The sequence below is a fragment of the Neomonachus schauinslandi genome, chromosome 16, assembly GCF_002201575.2.
Source record: "Neomonachus schauinslandi chromosome 16, ASM220157v2, whole genome shotgun sequence".
NCBI classification, from domain to species: domain Eukaryota; kingdom Metazoa; phylum Chordata; class Mammalia; order Carnivora; family Phocidae; genus Neomonachus; species Neomonachus schauinslandi.
The window spans coordinates 9,341,392-9,363,178 of record NC_058418.1 but is presented as its reverse complement, the minus strand read 5'-3'; the positions used below and the strand labels follow the sequence as shown (position 1 = coordinate 9,363,178).

Genomic DNA, 21,787 nt, shown 5'->3' with positions numbered 1-21,787 from the left:
CATCTTCTTTGGCCCGTTGGGTGCTGTGCTCACTTCTTTTTTGGTGGGCTTCTTGGCATAGTAGATGCCGAGTTGGCCACCATCCTGCACAACATCTCTTTCTTGGGCACGTTGGGTGCTATGATGAACACCGTCTTGGTGGGCTGACATAACCAGTGTACCGTTGTCCACCGTGATAGCTACCACAGCCCCTGGGTTGGCCATTGTCATCCCCGTCTCTTTGGTGTGAGTTGAGTGAGGGATGGAAGTGTGAATACTCCTTGTTTTTTTCTGGAGCCCATTCCCCTCTCTGGTCCAGGAGAAACCAGAAAGGACTGGCTAGGGTATGGGGAATTTCTACTGAAGTCTGGTTCTTGCCTGGGAAGCGGGATACTGGCTGTGTTTGACCATTAAAGGCACTGTTTTTGCCTCTCCCTGAACGTCTCTTTTCCTTGGAGGGTGGGCTCTGCGGGGCTTGAACACCTGAATTGCAGTGTCCCTGTCCCCTCTCCCGCCTGACCCCAAGAGCTAGCTGCCTCTGGGGGAGGGGTTGGGGGAGGCATCGACCTGACCTTTGGCTCTTCGCTGTCCCTGACCCCAAGGACAGTTTGCTCACAGATAGCAGCCCCTGCAGCAGTGGGGCCAGGGCGGCTGGGAGAGGAGGCTCTGCAGTGACCAAGGCCATCTCCCCACCCCCACTCCCCAGACACACACCTCTAACTCTGAGGCCCAAGGAGCTAGGGACTGCTCAACTTTTGGTTAAGCTGGGGAGGAGGGGAAGGCACAAACCAGGTGTTAATTGAAGGAGATGGGGTGTGTGTGTGTATGTGTGTGTGTGTGTGTGTGTGTGTGTGTGTTGGGGGGGTAGGCCTCCATTGGTCATAGGATATCACTGTGCCCACTGGGGTCTCTGTGGCCTGCCCCTTGTTCCCTCTGGTTTGTATCCCTCCATTGTGTGGGTTTGCATGTCTGTTCACACTCTGAGTGCTACCTGTGGGTCCTGGGATCTCTTATTGTTTAGTGTGTGTGGTTCTTTCTCCGCCTACCCGTGGGTCCTTGTGGATCTCCCACTGTTAGACGCAGGTCTCTGTGTCCATTTGTCTGCATACCCATCGCCTCAAGGAGTCTGTGTGGGGCTCAATCCGCATCGAAGGCCTGCCTGTCGCTGTTCTGTGTGCACCTCTGTGAGTCAGCATCCGCCCATATGTTTCAAATGTTTCAAAGAGTCTGCCTGCGCTTGGGTATTATGCCTGTCACCGTTGCGTGGAGGGTTGGTTGTCACTTCTGCAGGCAGGTGTGTGGGGAAGGAGTTCGGTCCTCCTTGGGCGGCTGTGGGCCTCTGGGGTTGCTGTCTGAGTGTCTCTGTTCCTCCGGGGCTCTCCCTAGGCTCTGAGTCTGGAGTCAGGTGCTCAGATGTTCTGGGCGCATGGCTTTTGGGGTGGGGGGGTGGGAGGGAGACAGTGAGCAAAAGCTGAGGCTCAGGAGGGAAAGGGACTGGGCCAGGGTCATTCAGCCAGGTGAGCGCAGGTGGACTGCTTTGGTCTTATTTTGTCGTTTCCTTATTTGGGGTTTGCCTTTCTTGGTCCTTGGTTCTCCAGAGGCTCATTCATTTGTTCATCAGACCAAGGGCTGCCTGTTTACGTGTGTGTGTGTGTATGAGAGATGTCTACCCCAGTTTCTGTGTGTCCATCTTTCTGTCTCTTTAGTGTCATCTCTCTGTGGCACTCTGTCCTTAGCTCTCTCTCTGGGTCTTTGTCTCCTGGGTTTTTTGAAAACCTTTGCTCATCCTCTGTAGTCTATCTCTTATACCGTCCGCCTTGTGCTTTCTCTCTCTTTCACTCTGTTGCTTTGACTCTGTCCCTCCTTCCCTCTCTCTGGGCTCTGGATGTCTCTGTCCTCCTCTTGGGGACTGTGACTCCTTTCCGGGGTCTTCCTCCCTACCCCGCCCCCCCCACGGCTTTGGATCTCTGGCCTCGCCCCTCCTTCTCTGGTCTTCAGCTCCCTGAGTTTCTGCCTCTACCTGCCACCTCGCCGGCCAGGCCCTCTATTTCTGTCGCGGTGCCCGCCCTGCCGGCTGCGTGTCACCCCCCGCCCCCTGCCGTGCTGGCTCCCCGTCAGCCGTCCCACCGGCCTCGCTGTCCTGGGCAGGCCGGGGAATTCCTCCTGGTTCCTGGAAAAAACAACTGGGGCCGAGAGAAAGGCCCTCAGTCTCCCCGGGCGCCTGCCCCCCTCCCTCGGGCCTGGGGGTCTCTCCCGGAGTCGGCCGGCCCGAGGCAGGAAGCCCTGCGGTTTCTGGCTTCTCCCAGGCGGCCTCCGGATCTGGCCCCCGCCCCCCGGCCAACAGCCCAAATATTATTCCGCAGGAGGAGTCGGTGGTGGCGGGAGGAGGCCCAGGCTGAAAGAGGCTTTCAGGGCGGCCAGGCCTGGGGCTTCCTGTCCCCAGGCTTGGGCCTCAGGCCGCCCCAGTAGGGACCTCAGGTGGCCGGAGGGGCGGGTGTTGTTGTAGGGTCCTGGGGGGAGGGTGGGGCTATCCGTCAGGGTGTCTGGTGGCCACCGGCTCGGCTGGCGTGGGCAGGTGTGACCCCCACCCCAGGGACAGCCGGCTGATGTCCAGCATGGAAAAGTACCACGGTCAGACGTGGGACGCGTGGACAGACATGAGGATGCCAGGGATCGGGGGATGGAGGGATAGCCATGGGGACACAGGGAAGCCGGGGCTGGGACAGGTGAAGTTGGACAGAGCCTGCGGGCCTGAGGTGACATGGTCCAAGGGAGGGGCCCATGGGTGGGGAAACAGAGGGCCAGGGCAGGGTCCCAGCTGTGGGCAGAGGTCCCATTACATCAGAAGGCATGGGATAATAATGCTGGAAAGAGTAATCATAATAATAGCTACTAGGGCTTATCATCTGTCCCGCAGTGTGCGAGCATCTTACAGAACGGATTGACCCAATCCTTCCCACCCCCCCCAAATTATTAGTGGTGAAACTGAGGCAGGATGAGGTGAGGCCACTTGCCCAAGGTCACACGGATAGTGTGCGGGCGGCGGGAGCTAGGACTTGAACCCAGGCAGTCTGGCCCAGAGTCAGTGCCCTCAACCACCATGTTGTTGTGGAGTCTGAGAGGGGTGACTGCACCGTGGGGCTCTGGGGTCCCAAGGCCTCCCTCAGAGTCAGCCCCATTCCCTGCCACGACCTGCCCCAGGAGGAGGAAAGCACCGCAGAAGCCAGCAGTCTGGCGGGGGTTACAAGTGTGTCTGTGTGTGTGTCCTCTCTGTCACTGTTGGTGTTTTGTCCTTGTATCTCCGTGCCTCGCCCCCTGTTGGCCTGTCCTCGCAGCCTGATGTCTATTACGGTGTGTCTGTCACTGGGTCTGTTCCAGTGAGTCTCTGTCACCAGGTTCGGTGGGTCTGTTTATGTCTCTCTCACTCTGGGTCTGCCTATATCTGTCCCTGTTTGTCACCATGTCTGTTCCCCTATGTGTCACCATCCACCCAGGTGTCACTGTGTGTGTTACTCACCGCCCAGGCCACAGGTGGGCGTGTCGGGCCCACTGGTGCCAGGGCGAGGGCCCGGCCCGGCCCACCCTCGCCTGCCATGGGCCAGGCTGGGCGCCTGTTTGCAATGCCTGCCACAGGTAAACACCGAGATCCGGAACCCAAGGGCCGCCTCCCTCCCCTCTGCTCCCTGCCCCTCGGCCTGCCTTGGACTGGGCTGCAGCAGAGCCCCCACAGGTGCTGCCCCCAAACCGGAGACGTGCCCTGACCCACCCCTCACCCACGGTCACGAGCCTCCCTGAGCCCCCAGCCGTGGCCCGGCCCTGTCTGTCTGTCTGTCCGTCTGCTTCTGTCTCTCTCTTTCTGGGTGGCTCCTGGCCTCTCTCTCTTCCTCTCTGTCCTTACTTCCTCTCACCTGAGTTACTCTGCGGCTTTGCCTTTCCCTGGAATGGCCCTTGTCTGCATTCTGTCGCTGTCCCTCTACCTCCCTCTTGTTCTGTTCTTGCTCAGTGAAGTGTGATTTCCCTGTCTTCCTGATCTGTCCCCGTTTGAGTCAGCCACTCAGGTCTCTGACTCTGGGTCTCTGTCGGCCAGGCTTTCTGTTGCTCTTTTGTGCTTTGTACGTTTCTCCCTCTCTCTCCTTCTGTCCCTGCATCCCTCTCAGCCCGTGTCTGTCAGTCTTGGTCACTCTCTGGTGTGTCTCTGAGCCCCCCAGCCCCCACAGGAGCAGGCCTCTGCCATTCCCGGGCCCTTAGGGAAGCGTGTGGCCCCCGGCCTCCCGCCCCCAGCCTGCTGGTATATATATATATATATATATATATGTATGTATATATATATATATATATATATATATATATATAAAGGTATATGTACATATTATTTATATCTGTACCCGGGGGCAGGAGGGGCAGACACTGGGGCCTTTGTGTAGCCATTGCCCGCTGCCTGCCCGCCCGCCACTCCTCTCCCTTCGTCCCTGCCACCCGCCCGCCTCCACCCTCCCCCAAGAAAGGTTCCTGTGGGGCCTGCCAGCTTCCTCTGCCTGAGGTGTGAGTGGGCATGCCACGGGCAAGGCGGACAGGGGGGGCCTGGGGACTTTTCCAGCTCCAAGGAAGCTTTCCGGGTGGGGAAGAAACGGGACTTCTCAGCCGGCTGCTCTCTGTCTGTCTGCGTCTGTTGTCCCTGGGCGTCCCCGGGTCCTCACCTGGCTTCTCCCTGGGAGTCTGTCCATCCATCTAATGTCATTCTGACTTCTTCTCTGTTGGCTTGGGGCTTATTCACTTGTGCGCACGCCACACACTGCTGTTGGGCATGTGTGTGGGGCCATCTGTGAAGCCCCAGACACAGAGCAGTGAGATGCTGTCCATCCCGGCTGATTTCGTGGCCGCTTCTGTCTCATTTCCTCCATCTCTTCACCCAGTGCTTGAAACCCTCCACCTGTTCCCATTAAAATAGAAGCCAAAGTCCTTATCATGGCCTACGGGGCCCCGAGGTTGCTCTACTATCCCTCTGACCTCATTCTTTTTTTTTTAATTTTATTTTTAAGTCATCTCTACACCCAATGTGGGGTGCGAACCCACCACCCCGAGATCAAGACTCTCATGCTCTACCGGCTGAGCCAGCCAGGTGCCCCCACTCTGACCTCATTCTTACACCCTTCCCCTTTGCCGCAGTGGCACTGGCCACCTGGCTGTTTCTGGAACAAACCAAGCAGGCTCCCGCCCCAGGGCCTTTGCATGTGCTACTCCCCCCCCAAGTTTCCCCTGGCTTGCTCCCTCGCTTCTTTTAGTTTCCTGTCCGCTCCTCAGCGAGCCCTTCTCTGCCTCCTTTACAGCAGCAACCTCCATCAGTCTCTATTCCCTTCCCCTGATTTACTTTTTCTTCTTAGGACTTACCGCTCCATGGCTGTCACATTTTATGGATCTGTCTGTATCTCCTACCCGAATGTCAGCTCCACGAGAGGAGGGGCTGCATTCTGCATATTGTATCCATAGCACCTACCACAGTGCTTGCCGCACAGAGGATGCTGAATAAATATTTCTTAAAGGAAAGGAGCACATTAATCTATCCACCATTTAAACTAACTCTGTGCTAGGTAATGCTGGGTTCATAGTAGTGACTGAGACAGCCCTGGCGCTGCCCTCGTGGGGCTGACAGTCCATTCCCCAATGATGATCCAGAATGTGCAGGGCTGGGATAGGGGAGTGCAGGGGCTGTGAGAGCCTGGGAATGGCACTTGACATTGGCAAGTCTGGGGGTCAAGGAGGGCTTCCTGGAGGAGGTGTCAGCTGAGCTGAGACCTGGAGGACGAGTGGGAGTGAGCCAGGCCTTGTTGTGGGGACCAAGTGATCAAGACAGACCCAGCCTTGTCCTTCTTCACGGACCTCCATTCTCTCCCTTTGTCTCATAGAACTCGAGTCTGAAGATGTCTTAACTCTCTAGTTCAAACCTGTACCTTTCCCTGATTTCATAGCCTCTCCTTCTTTCTCCCACTCTCAATTCCTCTCTCTCTGAATCTCCATCTCTCCTCTCTCGCTCTCCTTCCAGGTCCCTATTCTTGGCCTCTCGTCTGTGTATCTCAGTCTCTCTGAACCCATCTGGGTATTTCTCTACTTAGCTCTCTTTCCTGAACGTCTGTCTCTGTCTCCCCCACCTCCCCCATCTCAGAGGGTCTCCTGAGCTCTCTTGTCCCTCTCTGGGTCTCTGTCTTCTTCCAGTGAGCTGGTCTCTTTATAGCTCCCTCTACCTCTGTTGTCTCCCACCTTTCCCTGGGTCTCCCTGTCCATTTCTCCTTTCTGGAAGCCTCTTCACCTACTCACTGATCCCCCAATAAATCCAGAACCCCTCCACTCTGGCCCCACCCTGGCACAGGGGGAAGGGGGACTGATCCAGCCCCTCACACCCACACAGGTCAGGCCGTCTGCTCTGTTAATGGTTAACTCAACCTCTATCTAGAATACACACCAGCCAGGCTGGGGGTGACTCCCCTGCCCACCCCCCATACCAGCTGTTCTTAAAGGACCAGGTGTCCTCCGCAGCTCAGCTCTTCAGCCCTCACCGGGGGACCCTGGTGTCTGGCGACCTCTCGCCCTGGGGATGGAGGAGGGGGAAGGGAGGACTACCCCATGCCTGGGGCTGCAGAGCTGGGACAGGGGAGGCCACAAGATTGCCAGGGATGGGTGGCCAGGCCTGGAGCTCCGTCCAGCGTCTCCCTTGCCCCAGGCTTATCGCCTGGTGTATTTAATCAGGGGTGTTTTTCCCAGCCCTGCCCAGGGCCCAGGCTGGCAGTACCAGGGGTAACAGAACACCTGAGACCTGATATCTGGGGGAGGGGATGGGACCCCTCCACCCCAGCCCAAGAACTGGGGGGTTTAAGAGTCGAGGGTCCTCCAAATGTTGAGGACAAAATCCCAGGGTCCCTAATATTTGGGATTTGGGACACCTGGGTCTGCAAGATACACGTGGCACGCTAAGTGGATAACTAAGAGGATGGGTCAAGACTTTAGGGTCTTCCAGATTTAGGAGCTGGAACACCTGTGTTTCTGAGATCTGGGGCAATCTGGGGTCTCAGGACTGTGTGACAGTGCCGCAGTGACAGGACATACTAACATTCCCCATTTTTCCGTCCATCCATTGGCCTTGGCGCTCCGCATTCCCCCTTCCTGCAACCTCCCCTTTAGGGCCACAGAGGGAGGCTGCAGGGGTGGGGGCTGGGCTATTAGGGCAGCCCCCTCCCCTTAACCCCTGCTTTGCCGCAGCCTGTTCAGGTCCCGCCCCTTGACGCCAAATAGCAGGAAGTCCTGGTTAATGATCAGCCCATCGGGACAGGTGCGGGACAAGGCCGCGCACATCAGAGGCAGCCCGCGGGGGCTGTGCCTTTTACCCTGCCAGTCCCGGTGTCCTAGGATGGCCACCGTTGAGACTGGTCTCCCAAGATGGGCGCGAGGAGCGCAGTTCAGGGCACCACCAGAGGTGGGAAGCACTTTGTTTCCAGGGATCCTGTTAGTGTACCCCATGGAGGTAAACTTCCTCTCTGGTAGGGCAGTCCCTCTAAGCAACGTAGCCTTGATGCTCTGCCTCCTGAGCAAGAACTCACTGCCCATCCCTTCTAGGAAGCTCCTGATGCCTCCTTCCCCTCCCCTCGAGGGCGCGGAGTCCCCCACATCCTGGGTAGATACAGGGGCTGGATCAGAAGGGAAACCTCATTCCCAAGCTTGGCTCTGGTTCCCATGCAAGGAGCCTCACACTCACATGCTGAGCCTCAGTTCTATCATCTGGAAAACGGGCAGACGGCTAGAACGCTTGAGGAATGGCCAGCATGTCTAAACCAGCCAACGGGGCCGCCTGAGTGAAGGGCGCCACCTGGAGGCTACAACGCAACGTCCTTCCCCTGCGGGGTCGGTTCGGTGCCAGAGGGGGCGCAGCTTCTCACACAACTGAGGGACCAAGAAGGAAAAAAAAAAAAAACCCATCTTTCGGTTTATTGAAGGAGGAAAAGGGGGCGGGGGGGGGCAATAAAATGCTTTTGCTTTGTTTATAAAGAGCGAGATTTCAGGAGGCCCCTTCTCAAGGAGGAGGGGGGCACCTCTCCCCCAACTACAAGCAGCAGCAAAGCCAAGCCAAAGAGGGGAGAGGGAAACCGGAGGGGCCAAGGGACCCCAGACACCCCCTCGAACAGAAGCCACAAGCTTTCTCCCCCCACCCTCAACGCATCTACCCCAGGGGACCCATGTGGGATGAGGAAGGGGGTATGTACACAGGTGGGGGTAGCACTGGGCTGGGTGGGGGAGAGAATAATTTATCCGCAGCAGCGGTGGGTAGCAAGGGGGTGGGAGGCAGTAGACTGGTGGCAGTGGCCGCCTAGGGGTCCCGTTCTTTCTTAACCTTGATGTCTCCAGCAAGGATAGTGGCGATCTCGCCCTGCATGAAGGCCCAGGGGACAGAGGAGCCCACCAGGGGGCACTTGTCTCCACTGGGGCAGTACACCTCCCCAGCAGGGCCCTGTGCCTTGATGAATTCCCGTGAGCAGGGAAAGCAGAACTTGTGTCCGGGCACTGAGGGGCACTGGACGAAGTGGGTGTCTTCCAGCCGCTCCCGGCACAGGGTACAGCACAGGGGTGCCCCAGGGGTCGCCCCGGTGCCGCCACCACCCCCGCTAACAGCTTCTGCCCCTGCTGTGGGGCTGACTTCTGCCTCACCGTTGCGGGCCACTAGACGATGCTGGGCAGGAGGCTGGGCTGCTGAGGAGGCGGCGGGGCTGGCACCCCCAGCGCGCACGGGGCCCCCACCCCCGCCAGGGTCCTTGGGGGAGTGGCCCAGGGCCTCGGCCACATTCTTCAGCGCGGCGATGGGTGAGGGCACCCCAGGGGTGTCCGCGGAGTACGGGCCACCGGGTGCTACCCAGTGCCGCTGCTGCTGTTCCTCGGTGGTCATCTTCCCAGCCGCCTCACCCTCGGGCTCAGGGGACGCCTTGCGACGGCGTGGCGTGGGCGCCAGGTTCCGGGATGGGGCTCGCGGGGGTGGGCCACAGAGAGCTGCAGGGGCTGGCTCTGGGTACTGCTGGGGCAGGGCCTCAGCCGGAGCTGGCTCTCGGAAGCTGCGGACACCGTCGGTTAGCAGCTCCCCCAGCTGGCGCCATTCCCCGGAGCCGTGCCTCCGCTCATACTCGAGGTACTTGAAGCCTGAGGAGGCCAGAGCCTTGCCCGGCTCCCGCAGAGCATCATGAAACATCTGGCGAGCCACGGCCAGGACTCCTGCGTACACGTTGCCAGAACCACAGGGGTATTCGGTAAAAAGCTTCAGCTCGAACTCGTAGCCCGGCGGGCGGGCAGTGGCATCAAAAGCGAACACCCGCCCCACCAGCCCGTGATCCTTCTTGAAGCGGACATTGAAGGGGGCGCAGGCAGACAGCGCCAGGAGCTGCTCCCGCACAGCTTTGGGGCGCCCGTGCCACTCCTCCGCCCGGCCACGCATGGCCTCGTTCAGTTCTGCCAGACAGTCCGCATTCCTCTGCTGCTTCTCTTTCTCGAAATCCGAGCCAAACGCCGGACGGGCAGGACTCAAGCCGGGTGCCAGCGTCAGGCCTCGGCTTCCCAGGCCAGACACCGCAGCTGCCAGCAGCCCAGGGGGCACCAAGCTGGGCATGGAGCCAAGCAGGGCCCTCCGCGCCCCCTCCGCCACGGCCTCCTCGCGGCCCAGCCCATTAGCCAGGCGGGACCCCAGGGTGTACTCCAGGGCGGGCGAGGGCAGGGGGAGGCGGCCCGACGATGTGGCCCTGTCATAGCGGTCCTGGCCAGAGATGCCACCGCCTGTTCCCGACGGCTGGGGCTGGGCCTGCGGAGGCGGTAACTGAGGCCCCTGTGCAGCGGCCGCAGCCAGGTCCTTAGTGGTCGGGTGCTTGAGGGCGGGGGGCCCGGGAGAGCGGCCCTCGGGGAGCACGTGGCTGCGCTTGAGTTGGCGGGCCGCGTCGATGAGCAGCTCGATGCGATCCGCACCCTCGAAGTTCACGCAGCCGCGGCACACCGCCTCGCTGAAGTCCCACACCATGGCCCACGGCATCTTGGGCAGGTCGCAGAGGTAACACCACTGGCGGCGGGACGCCTGCACCGACGCCATGACCCCCGCGCGCGCGCCGCTGCGCCCCGGCGTTCCACCCGCCGCCGCCTCCGATCCGCGCCGCCGGCGTTCGATTCGTGTCCCCGGGACGGCGCGAGCCCACAGTCAGGCCTCCGGCGCGGCCTCCCCGCCGATCCAGGCCCGGCCCCCCTTCCCCGCCCCCTGGGCCCTAAGCCTTTTTCCTCACTCCCGCCTCCTTGAAAAGCCTGTTAGAGGCACGTCGGCGCCCCCGCCCGATCCGGGCTCCGGGCCGAGGCGCACAGCTCGGGCCCCGGGATGGGCCGCTCCCGCCGCCGCCGCCGCCTCGGGCTCCCGCCGCTCCCGCCGCCGCCGCCGCCGTCGCCGCCACTGCAACGGCCGCCGCCGCCTCCACCTCCTTCTGCCCCAGAGGCCGCTTCGCAGGGAAAGTTACATAACGCGCCGGCAAAGCCTTCTGGGAAACGTAGTCCCGCCGGGGCCGATTCTTAAAGGGGACGGCTGGCGGCGGAGGGGCGGGCTTGCAGCCTCTCCGACGCGCAAACACTACTGCTCATCTCGGCCGGGCAGAGAGTTCCACGCGCTCGGAGGAGCTCGGGCACAGGGCTTGGGGGCGGGGATGAGATAGGAATGGTCAGAGCTATCACGGATTCAGAAATGGTAGGAAGTGGACAGGCTTCGGGCGTCTAGTTTCTGTTCCGACTTGCTGTGCCCCTTTAGGCAAAAGTCTTGCCCTTTCTGAGGCTCAATTCCCCGCCCATCAAAGGTGGGCCAAAGCCTAGTTAGGGAGGCAGCAGCTCCTGGGGCAGGGCGGAGGGGCTCTGATTGGATGGTTTCGGGGTAGGGGGACGGGAAGCTGTCAACTGGGGGAGAGAGGTTTCGGCTTGGCACCTCATTTGCCTCTAATCTTGTATATCATTCTCTGAATGGGGCCGGAAACAGCCGGAGAAAGGGGAAGAACGAAGGTCTCTGCCAGTTGCCTCATCTAGTAAAGAGAGTGGTCGAACGCCCTCGAACTCTGTTCCAGCTCTGCCGGCGCGCTCTGGTCTACAAAGGGTTACACTGTGTTTCTGCCCCCCCCCCACGCTCCCCATTTCCACTTCACTACAATTCCCAAAATGCTCTGCCGGGAGGACAAATTGACGCACTTCCGCTGTCTGGGAGGTTGGGGGAGGCCTTCCCGATTCCCGCTGTCTTTCACCCCCCGCTCAATTTCTGGGGGCTTTACTTTTTTGGGAAGCACTGCTTTGAGGGAATCCTCACCCTCTACTGCTCGCTAATTTGGGGGAAGAGAAGGAGGCCAGAGATGGCCAGCAAGAGTTGTGGGGGGGGGGCGGTAGTTTTTCTCCAACCTTGAGTGCTTACTACCTGATCGGACCAACCAGGCTTTGGGGACACCCCCACCCCACCCCGCCCCCGGAGAGGGATTTCTTCCCAGCATCGGGAACAGTGCGAGTCAGGCTGGAAGAGTAGGGATGGGGAGGAGAGACAAGTCTCCAGGTTCTAAGCCCCATCACCCTCTTACTCTAAGCCTGGGTCCGTGATAAGCGCTCAAAAATATTTGAATGACTTGTCAGACTTGCATTCATTAGTGACTTTCAAACTAATCGGACTGTCTGCTTCCTCTCCCACATCCTGCTGCAATTCTAGCAGCTCTGATTTTGTTATCCAAACATCAGTGTCAGCTTCACAATTTCACTGAACACCTGTATTATTTTCTGGAAATTGACTCCCCTGGGGGGGGGGGGGGGGGGAAGACTATCTACTTTTGCCTCATCCTAAGCAATACAGACATACCTCGGAAATATTGCAGGCTCCTTCCAGACTACCACAATACAGCAAACCTAGCAATAAAGCAAATATGGCAATACAGCGAGTCAAATGAACTTTTTGGTTTTTCCAATGCATCTAAAAGTTTACACTATGCTAGTTTATTAAGTGTGCACTAGCATCATGTCCAAAGAAACAATGTATATACCTTACTTTAAAAATATTTTATTGCTAAAAAAATGTTAACCATCATCTGAGCTCTCAGAGGTCAGTGATCACAGAGCACCATAACAAATGTAATAATAATGCAAAAGTTGGAAATATTGCACGAATTACCAAAATGTGACACAGACACATGAAGTGAGCAACTGTTGGAAAAATGACATCGACAGACTTGCTTGACCCAGGGTTGCCACAAACCTTCAACTTGTAAAAAAAAAATAAAATGCAGTATCTGTGAAGCGCAACAAAGCAAAGCACAATAAAACGAGGTATGTCTGTATTATGTGCAGAAGTGCAGGTTTTTTATGTCCTGGCTACATTTTTTTGGTACTAGCTACATTTTAATCAAGTTTAACACGAGGTAAGAACCATTAGAAAGGTCATCCATAGGGATGCCTGGGTGGCTCAGTCAGTTAAGCATCTGCCTTCGGCTCAGGTCATGATCTTGGGGTTCTGGGATGGAGCCCCACATCGGGCTCCCTGCCAGCGGGGCATCTGCTTCTCCACCTGCCCCTCACCCCGCTTGTGCTCCCGCTCACGCTCTCTCAAATAAATACATAAAATCTTAAAAAAAAAAAAAAGCAGCCATCCATGTATCCCCTAAAATTGCCTTTAAGCCATTCTTCAGTAAACACTAGTGGGGGTCAAGAGTTCTGGCTGGAGTCCAGCTTCAGGTGCGCTGAGTTGGGATTGGCCCCTGACAAGTCTAGGGCAAGTCTCTAAACTCAAGAAAAAACAGAGACCCCCCCCCCCCATAGAGTCTGCTTTTCATAGGGCAGCCTCAAGTTAAAATGAAAACATTCATATAAATGTTTAGCATGGTGCCTGGCCCAGAAAAGGAGCACCATACATGGAAACTGTTTTTAAGCTGCTCATTAACTCAAAGATGCAACCCTCCTCTGTGTTGGGTGATGCTGAGGACACAGCATTGACTGAGCTAGGCTCAGGCCTTCCCCTGACATGGCTCATCCTGGTGATGGAGGCAGACATTCAATTTAAATGTACTCAAATGATTATTTAACTACATTTTTTCCCAACTGCTGGGGGAGAGGGAGTGCCAGGAAAGACTTTTCTGAGGAGGTGATATTTGAGCTGAGACCTGAAGGATGAAAACAGAATGGAGCTGTGGACTCCTACATTTTTTATGCCCATTTTACAGATGAGGAAAAGGAAGGCCCACACAGCTGGCCGGGGCAGCGCCAGGCATGACTGAATCCAGGGTGGTGGTTATTAGCTACTTTGCTACTACACTTTGCAGTAGGTTTCGGAGTAAAAAAGAGAACCAGCTCTTGCCTTCATGAAACGGGTGGGGGGGGGGTTGGGGGGGGTGGGTAGGTGGGTGGGTGAACCAGCTTTAAACAGATAAAGGCATGTGTTCTTTGAGGGACCACAGGACACTAGAAAAAAATCTAATCAGGCCCATCCTAGCCTGGAGGAGGAAATCCAGAAAGTTCTCCTGGAGGAGATGACACTTAGGCTGGTATCTGAAGGATGGGTAAGTAGGAATAAGATTTGAATACAGGATTTGATGACTTTAAGGAAAGAAAGGAAAAAAGGGCAGGAGGGGGGGGCTGGAAAACGGCCAGCCTCCAACTTCAAGTGAACGTCACCTGTCCATGGAGGGGTGGGGGCAGGTGTAAGTGCTGAAACCCCAGGCCTGTCTCAGAGCCCAAAGTAATCGTATTAAAAATAAGTTTATTCATATCTTGTCACCACTGGGGAGAAACGAGGGGGTTGAGCTCTGGAGGTCAGAGACAGCAATGGGAGGCAGAGGACCCAACCTGTACCTCCCCAGTGAGAACTCCACCCCCCTCTCCCTAGGGTACGGACTGCTGTATCCTTTGTCATCCATATTCTGATTTGTCTCGAGCCTCCCACCTCCTCCAAAGTCTGGATCGGGGAAGCGAGGAGGCCCCTGCGGGTCAATTCTCTTCAAGTCAAGACCAGGAGTTGTTAGGGAAGGGGGTATGTGCAGACCCGAGGGGTTCCAACCTCCGCAACCCACAAAGGGCGATAATAAATAACGTAAAATCGATGGCTTAGAAGTTAGGGTTCAGGGAAGCAGCCAGGCAGACAGCGCTGTACTGGAGAAAGGGCCGGGGCACCCATCAACGAGGTCCCCTGAGAATCAGGCACTAACTAGTGTAGGGAGTGGGGTGCTGGTGCCCCTTCAGCAGGGGAGCCAGGGGGCAGCTGAGATGGGGAAGGTGCATTGCCCTCCTCCACTGGGCTAAGCTGGGGGGAGGAGGTGCAGGCAGAAGGAGCGGAGAGAGGAGCTCAAACCCAAGAGCAGATTTCACGGAGATTTCCATCGCCCCCGCCTCTTCCGCGTAGGGAAGCCTTTCCTCCTCTTGTGTGGGGGTGAGTCGTGGGGAGGAAGCGGGGCTGGGGGTGGCCGGGGGGGTCCCCTCCTCACTCCTAGGGGCGATGATCACCCCCCTGGCTGCGACCACCGCTCTGTCCACCACAGCAGCTACCACGGACACCGGCTCTGGGGTGATCTCGGCTTTGGGGGTAGGCGGGGGCAGGAGGGGCCTGGGGGGTGGGGGCGGGGGCGGGGGCGGGGGCAGAGGCGGGGGCAGCCTGTCCACGGCCGTTCCGGGCAGAAGGGGCAGTAGGGCGCTGAGGGCCTCACTCAGTTTGGCCAGTCCCTGCTGCAGGGTGCCAGCCAGCTCCCGGATGGCGTTGGCAGTCTCCTGCTGAGCCCGCAGGAAGTCCAGGGAGGGGTCTGAGGCCGAGGGCGTGGGTGGTGGCAGCGGAGGAGGTGGTGGGCTGGGGGACGAGGGTGCCACATGCACCTGCTGAGGTGGCTGGGGTGGTGGCTGCGGCGGAGGGGCTGGGGGCGGTGGAGACAAGGCCAGGCGGGGCAGCTGGACCGTCTGCAGGGCTGGAGGGGGCGGGGACTCACGCTCCTTGTGTGGCGGGCAGCCCCCTTCCTGGGGACTGCAGGAGGGCCGGGCCCACTGCTCGGGGCTGCTGGAGCCCCCCTTGCTGTGGGCTGGTGTATCTGTGGAGAGAGAGATGTAGGTAAGGTGACAGCGACCCCCAATGCTGTCTTGATTTCCCCTTTCCGCTTCCCACCGACCCTGGCCCCAGAGCCATCTTTTCAAAACCCGAATCAGATCATGCCCTGGAGGAGAACACAGCAGGGAGAGTCAATATATTTATTTAACCACCAACCACCTGAGGGCTGATGGGGGCCTTAGTGGAAACGGGGTCCTGGAGGTCCCCTGCTGAGCCAGGCAGGACCAACATTCTAGAAGGCTCTGAACTCTCTGGACACGCCCCCCCCACCACACACCTCTCAGGCTGCATTGCTGGGCTCTGTCCTATCAGGTGGTAGGAGTTCTGTCTCAGCTGTGGTCTGTACCCCGTTCAACCCCAAGCCTGCTGCGCTTCCCCGGCCCCTTTCACCTGAGATTTCATTCATGCTCGTGAACTTGAACAGAGTGTGCAAACAGACTCCCAGGTTTCCCGGCCCAGCCCGAAACCTCTCCTCCAGTTGTGTTGTTGGCATACCCGCTCCATCATCTAGCAATGGCTCACACTCTGGCCCAGAGCTGAGCTCCTGGTCCTCCCCCACCCCCTTCCGCCCCTCCCTCAGCCATCCCAGTCTTGGCTGATTCCCGCCATGCAGGCCAAAAACTTTCACTCCTTTTCTCCCCCAAGACACCGTCCGTGTGCAAATGTCACTGGCTCTGCCTTTCCAACTATTTTCAACATCCAACCTGTTTGTTCTGTCCACCTCCATAGCCCCTCCTAGTCCAACCACCCGCATCTCCCACTTGGACTGTGGCGGTCCCTCCAAAATAACATGTCAATTCTGCCCCCCCCGCAGAGGACCACCTAGCCTCTGATCCATTTATATGACATGTCCAAAATAGGCAAATCTAGAGGAGACAGAGTAGATGAGCGGTCGTCTGGGGCTGGCCAGAGCTGGGGGTGGCGGCTAAGAGGTGCGGGAGGGGTTTCTTTTCTGAGCGATGAAAATGTTCTAAAATTGATGGTAGGGATGGTTGTACAACTCCATGAATATACTAATAGCTCCTGCATTGTCCCTCTTTAACGGGTGGCTGTAAGGTATGGGAATTGTAGTTCAATCAAGGTGTGTAAAAAACACAAGTCAGATGTGGTCTTTTTCTGCTCAAAAGCTACCTGGGGCTCTCCGCTCTCAGAGTAAAAGCAAAGCCCTTGGGGCCCCCAAGGCTCTGCATACTTTGTTCCATTGCCTCCCTGACCTCATCTGCACCCCCTCCCCTTTGTATCTCTCTCATTCAGGAGGCTCCAGCCACAGTGGCCTTCTTGTTGGTCCACAAACACAACAGGTCTGCCCCTGCCACAGGGCCTTTGCACTTGCTGTTCCTCGGCCTGGAAAGCTCTTTCCCCAGACACCTGCCTGGCTCCCTCCCTCAGCTCCTCTGCTCAAATGTGGCCTCCATGGGAAGAACTTCCATGACCTGCTGTCTACAGTAGCTCCCGTCTCTGTCCTTTTCTCTCTCCTAACCCTACCTGATTTCTTTTATATCACTTATCTCCACCCGGCATGGGGTCGCTCTGTGTTTGTTGTCTGTCTCCTCCTCCTGATGTCAGCTCCATCAGGCAGGGCTTTGTTTTGTTCACCGCTGTTTACCCAGCGCCTAGAACAATGTCCAGCACAAAATTTTTTCTTTAATGAAAAAAGAACTGTGGCTTCCAGGGAGTCAGCCCTGATTGGGGCCCCGGGCCCCAGGTCCTTGCCACAACCCTCCCATGGCTCCCCAGCACCCACGGGGGAACACAGGCCAGCCCCTCCCGAAGGCTGCAAGGCCTCAGCTCTTACCCCTTTCTGTCCCTCTTCCTTGGCTCAGGGCCAGCGTACATGCAGTTCCCTCCACCAGGAATATTCCCCCTTGCACGGCCCCTTGGCCAGCTCAGAGACTCCCTCCTCGGGGAAGCCTGCCTCCTACTCTGAGGCCAAATCTGATCTCCCTGCTCTCCTGTCACAGCAACAGCCAGCTACCTCCAGCCGTAAATGCTGGGGGGCCAGCCTCCCTGGGCCAGCCGGGCAGGGGAAGGCGGGGGAGGCGGCAAGAGAGGTGATAACCAGAGCTAACACTTGTTCGGCTCTCTCCTGGCCTGGCCCTGGGGCGAAGCAGCTAAACTTTCCTGCTATGTTCTTTCAATGTGTCCTCTCAGCCATTCTCTGGGGGTAGGTGCTGTCATTATTCACCCATTTTACAGATGAGGAGACCTGAGGCCCAGAGAGATGTCACAGTGCTGGTGAATGGGAGAGGAGGGATTTGAACCCCAGGCAGTCTCCAGAACCCATGCTTTTAACCAGTCCTTGGACAGGGCTCTGGGCCCAAGGGCGGTGAGTCTCCCTTCCCTCATAAGGGGTGTGGGGACTGCTCCCGCCACTCTGAAATACCGCTTTTCTAGCCTACTGAACAACAGAAAGTGGCCCAGCCGTCATGCCCACCGGGGTCATGGAAGGGCCACGACACGATTTAAAATCATTTATCTGCAACCTTTGGGCCTCAATTTCCCCACCCGTAAATAGGTGTGTGTGTGAGCAAAGGACCAAGTGACCCAATAACAGAAGATCTCTCTGAGGGTCATCACAGGGATTAACTGAATCACCCTAGGCACAGGGTTAAGGCCAGTGCCTGGCACACAGTAAATCTTCAATACCATTACTGTTGTGTATGTGTATGTTTTTTTGTTTTTTTTCCAAATATTAGGTCAGAGAGAAATTATCCTTAGGTCTCCCTCTAGTGTCAACAGAGACGCCTCAGGCTGCCCCAAACCCTGTTCCAGTCCTACAATCAGAACAGTTCCTCTTTTATGAGTTTACACAGTGGGGAATCTCCATGTGAGGTTCCAATCAAGGATGCTTTAAACACATTCCTGCCCCGGGGCCTTTGCATGTGTGGCTTCCTCTAGCTGTGAAGTGCTATTCTCCCAGATATCCACTTGGCTCACTTTCTCTATTCAGGTCTCTGCTCGGATTCCACCTTCTCAGAGATGATCTCCCTGACTACCCTACCTATAAGCGGCACCCTTCCATCACTCACTATGCTCCTAACGTGCTCTGTTTTTCTTCTTAGTTCTTACCACCTCCTGGTATATGATCTGTTTTGGGGCTCCTTGTTTGTGGTCTGTCTCCAATAACTGGAATGCCAGCTCCATTGTCTTTTTCTCCATAGTATTTCCAGCATCTACCACTGTGCCTGCCTTGGAAGAGGTGCTCAATAAATATTTGTTGAATGAATGAATGAATAAAATAGTTGTACAACTCTTGAAAAAATAAGTTTGCCATCTCCGCTCTGGTTCAACGTGGCCATTTCACGGATAGAAACAATGAGGTTTGAGATTCAGATTGACAACAAGGGTCCCAAGCAACTGTGTGTCTCTCTCTCCTGCCGAAGATGCTTTCAGGCCTCCCCAGTGCCCTGAAGATAAAGTCCAAAGTAATGACCTTCACTTAACACACTGTGTGTGATCTAATTCTGGCATACCCATTAACTCTCAGTCAATATTAATTGTTGCTGTTATTGCCAGGCAATCTAGCCCAGTGGTTAAGTGCATGCACTGTGAGTTGGACACAACCTGTAATTGAGTCCCAATTCTACTACTTACTTGCTGTGTGACCTTGGGTAAGTGAATAAACCTCTCTGAATCACATGACCCTGAACTTGTTTGATCACTTCCACGTTCTTCCCTTCCTCAAAACCCTTCAGTGACTCCTTATAGCACTTCAGATAAAATTCCTCACCTCAGCCTAAAAGGCACTGCATGGTCTGGCCTTTGCTGACCTCCCTGACTTCATCTCAAAACATTTCCTTTCTTCAATCTTTTTACTTTTCCCTTCTCCTAACTTGAAAACTTCTCAGTTCCTAAACCGGCTAAACCTTCTTGTGTCAAAGTCACTGTACATGCTCTTCCTTCTACCAGGAACACTTCCTCAGCTCCTCACTCTGTGTCTCTGATGTTTCCTCCTCCAGGAAGCCTTCCTTGACCTCCCAGCCTGGGTCAGGTGCCCCCTCCGCACTCCCACAGCTCAGCCCCAGGAGGGCAAGGCTGGGGATGTCTCAGTCACCACTGTGTCCCCAACACTGCCCAGCACAGGGCAGCTGCTCAGGAAATAGCTGTAGAAGAAAGAATAATCCAGAGTCAAGGCTAAGTCTTTGTACTCTGCTCTCCACACGTGCCCTACTCATGGCATGACCTTGGGAAAGTTACCAAACCTCTGCGAGTCTCTGACTTATGAAACGGTCGAACAGTTCATACCTCCCAGCGTTGGTAATCCCATCAAGAGCTAACTGACCGTTCAGGAGGTGCTGTACTAAGCAATTCACACATATTAACTCATTTAATCTTCGCAGCAAGCTTTTGAGGTGGGGACTGTTTTTCATCCCCATTTTACAGAGGCGGAAACTGACCCGCAGTAACTTACCCAGAATGACACCGCTGAGCGGCAGACTTGTGACGGGAGCCCACACACTCTGCCACCATCCTCACTACCTTACATTGCGTTTAATGAAATCCCGTGTGTGCTGATTATCCCAGGTGTGGACTCTGGAGCCAGGCCTCCTAGGTCTGGGTTCCGTTCATGACTCCGGCAGTCATGAGCCGTGGGACTTCGGGCAAGTCATTTCACCTTTCTGAGCCTCAGTTTCCCCAGATTTAAAATGGGCGTAATTACAGCACCCACCTCACCGGGTTGTAAGTGAGGATGTGATGAGCCACGGAAAGGGCTCGGAACGGTGCCGAGCACACCGCTGACTTGGTGACCGTCCGCTCTGGCTAAGGTGATGCTGAAGGAACTCACCTGCCCGGCGGTCCTCCCTGCGGTCCTCGGACAACACGTAGCGTTGGGTGCCGGCACTCGGGGCCGGCGGCTGTGAGGAAGCCGCCCCGGAGGGAGGCTCGGCCCCTGCACCAGCTCCTGGCCCCGCCACGCCCGGCCCCAGGATGGCAAAAATGGTCTCCTCCTCCGCGGTGAAGGCGTCCTCGGCGGCAGGCCCGGCGCCCTGCGTGGAGTGCGGCACGCGGGCCAGCTTCTCCTTGGTGCGGCGCTTGAAGTCATTCCAGCGCTTCTGCACCTCTTGGCCGGTGCGCTTCCAGCTGGTGATGCCGTTGATCTTGGCGGCGATGCCGTCCCACACACGCCGCCGCTCTGCCACGCTCACCCGACGGCTCTGCGCGCCGTAGAGCTGCGGGTAGTGGGCGCGCACCTCACGGATCAAGATCTGGTTCTCCTCGAACGAGAAGCGCGGCTTGCGCAGCCGGGTGGTCTCTTCCGCTTCGCCCGCCGCCGCCGAGGCCATGGCGCCCCCCCGACGCCGCCGTCCGGCCGCCTGGCGCATGGGGGGGCGCCGGCGCTGCGGGCACAGGGCGCACAGCGCTGGCGGGGGCTCGGCGTCCGCGCGCCGCCCGCCCCACCCCGGCCGCCCCGACACCGCCTCCTATGTCCCCGGGGCCACGGGCTGGAGCGGAGAGTGGCTGGGGGCGACGGGCCACGCGGGACATTCAGAGTGCCTAATAATAGCTGACACCGGCTGAGCGCTCCTCTCGTGCCTCGCGCAGCGCAAAGTGCCACGGCGAGGAGTTGATGGAAATTGGGGGAGGGTCTGGAGGGGTGGAGGGAAATGAGGAAAAGCGAAAGAAGAGGGGGGGCTGCAGGGGTTAGAGGAGAATGGGGGCATAGGAGAATGCGAAATGGAGGGAGAATGGGGGTGTCTCGGGGGTCGAAGAAGCATGGGGGTGATGGGGGTAAGGAGATGCTGAAGGAGAGATGCAGCAAGAAGGGGGGATCTGGAGCAGAGGAGCGCCCTGGGGGTGCCGGGGCAATAAGACGTCTGTAAGAACGGTATGAGAAGGGGTCCTCAGAAGGGATGCCCGGGAATAACGGTGAGTTGGGGGCTTCGAGGACAGTGGAGGAGCTGGGACTATAAAATACGAGGGATTCGGGTCTGCGGGGATTGTGGGGGCTCTGGGGATTGCCAGGAATTAAGAGGAGCTCTGGGGGTAGTGGGGGATGGGAGTAAGAGGGGAGCACGGAGGCGATGGGGGACTCCAGGAAGAGTGAGGGTCGTGGAGGGTGGGGACCGAGTCGGGCCGCGGGTCACTCACCGGCGCCGCCGCAGCCCCCACCTGCCCGTCGGTCAAGGCTCGGGCTTCTGCGGCCTCTTCCCTCCCCCCTCCTCTCTCTTCCCCCTCTGGGCCCCGCCCCCGGCCGCCCCAAGAGCCATGGCGCAGGCGCACCTAGCGCCAGTCAGCCCCCAACGCCCTTACCGCTAGAGTTTCACGCCCCTCCCACGGCGCAAGCGCAGAATTACCTTCCACGGGCCTCCTTGAGCGGGGCTTAGCTGCGCAGGCGCAACATTAGCGCTGCGTTAGGTCCCCTAGCTTCTTGATGCCTCAGCAGTGTACGCGGAAAACTGTGTTCACGCATGCGCGCCCCTGGCTCGCTCTCGCTCTCGCTCTCGCTCTCTCGCTCTCTCTCTCGCTCTCTCTCCCCCCCCCCCAGCTTTGGTACCCGGGGCTCCGTCCCTGCGCAGGCGTAGCAATCCTTGGAGGAGGTGGGAGAAATGATGGAGAGATCGCTGAGAACGAGCGGCGTCCTCGCCTTTCTGACAGTCTTCCCGCCTAACCCAGCGTTCTTACTCTGCTTGGGTCTCATTTTCTAGGAGAGAGGGGAGGGAGACGGCGCTGGAGGGAAGCGCTCCGTTTCCATGACAACTGTGTGGG

The 21,787-nt window shown here is 57.6% G+C and overlaps 2 protein-coding genes across 2 annotated transcripts; both read right to left on the bottom strand.

Annotated features, from left to right (window-relative positions):
* Positions 1-7,925: 7,925 nt before the first annotated feature.
* Positions 7,926-10,440, bottom strand: IRF2BP1 (interferon regulatory factor 2 binding protein 1). The gene has a single exon (XM_021681170.1). The coding sequence runs from the start codon at positions 10,085-10,087 to the stop codon at positions 8,333-8,335; it is 1,755 nt and encodes a 584-aa protein (XP_021536845.1). The 5' UTR covers positions 10,088-10,440; the 3' UTR covers positions 7,926-8,332.
* Positions 10,441-14,351: 3,911 nt separating this feature from the next.
* On the bottom strand, positions 14,352-20,364 carry LOC110572785 (Myb related transcription factor, partner of profilin). Its single transcript, XM_021681171.2, is given in 3 exon segments — positions 14,352-14,456; positions 14,458-15,062; positions 19,866-20,364. Coding segments are annotated over 3 exon segments (1,209 nt in total).
* Positions 20,365-21,787: the final 1,423 nt, after the last annotated feature.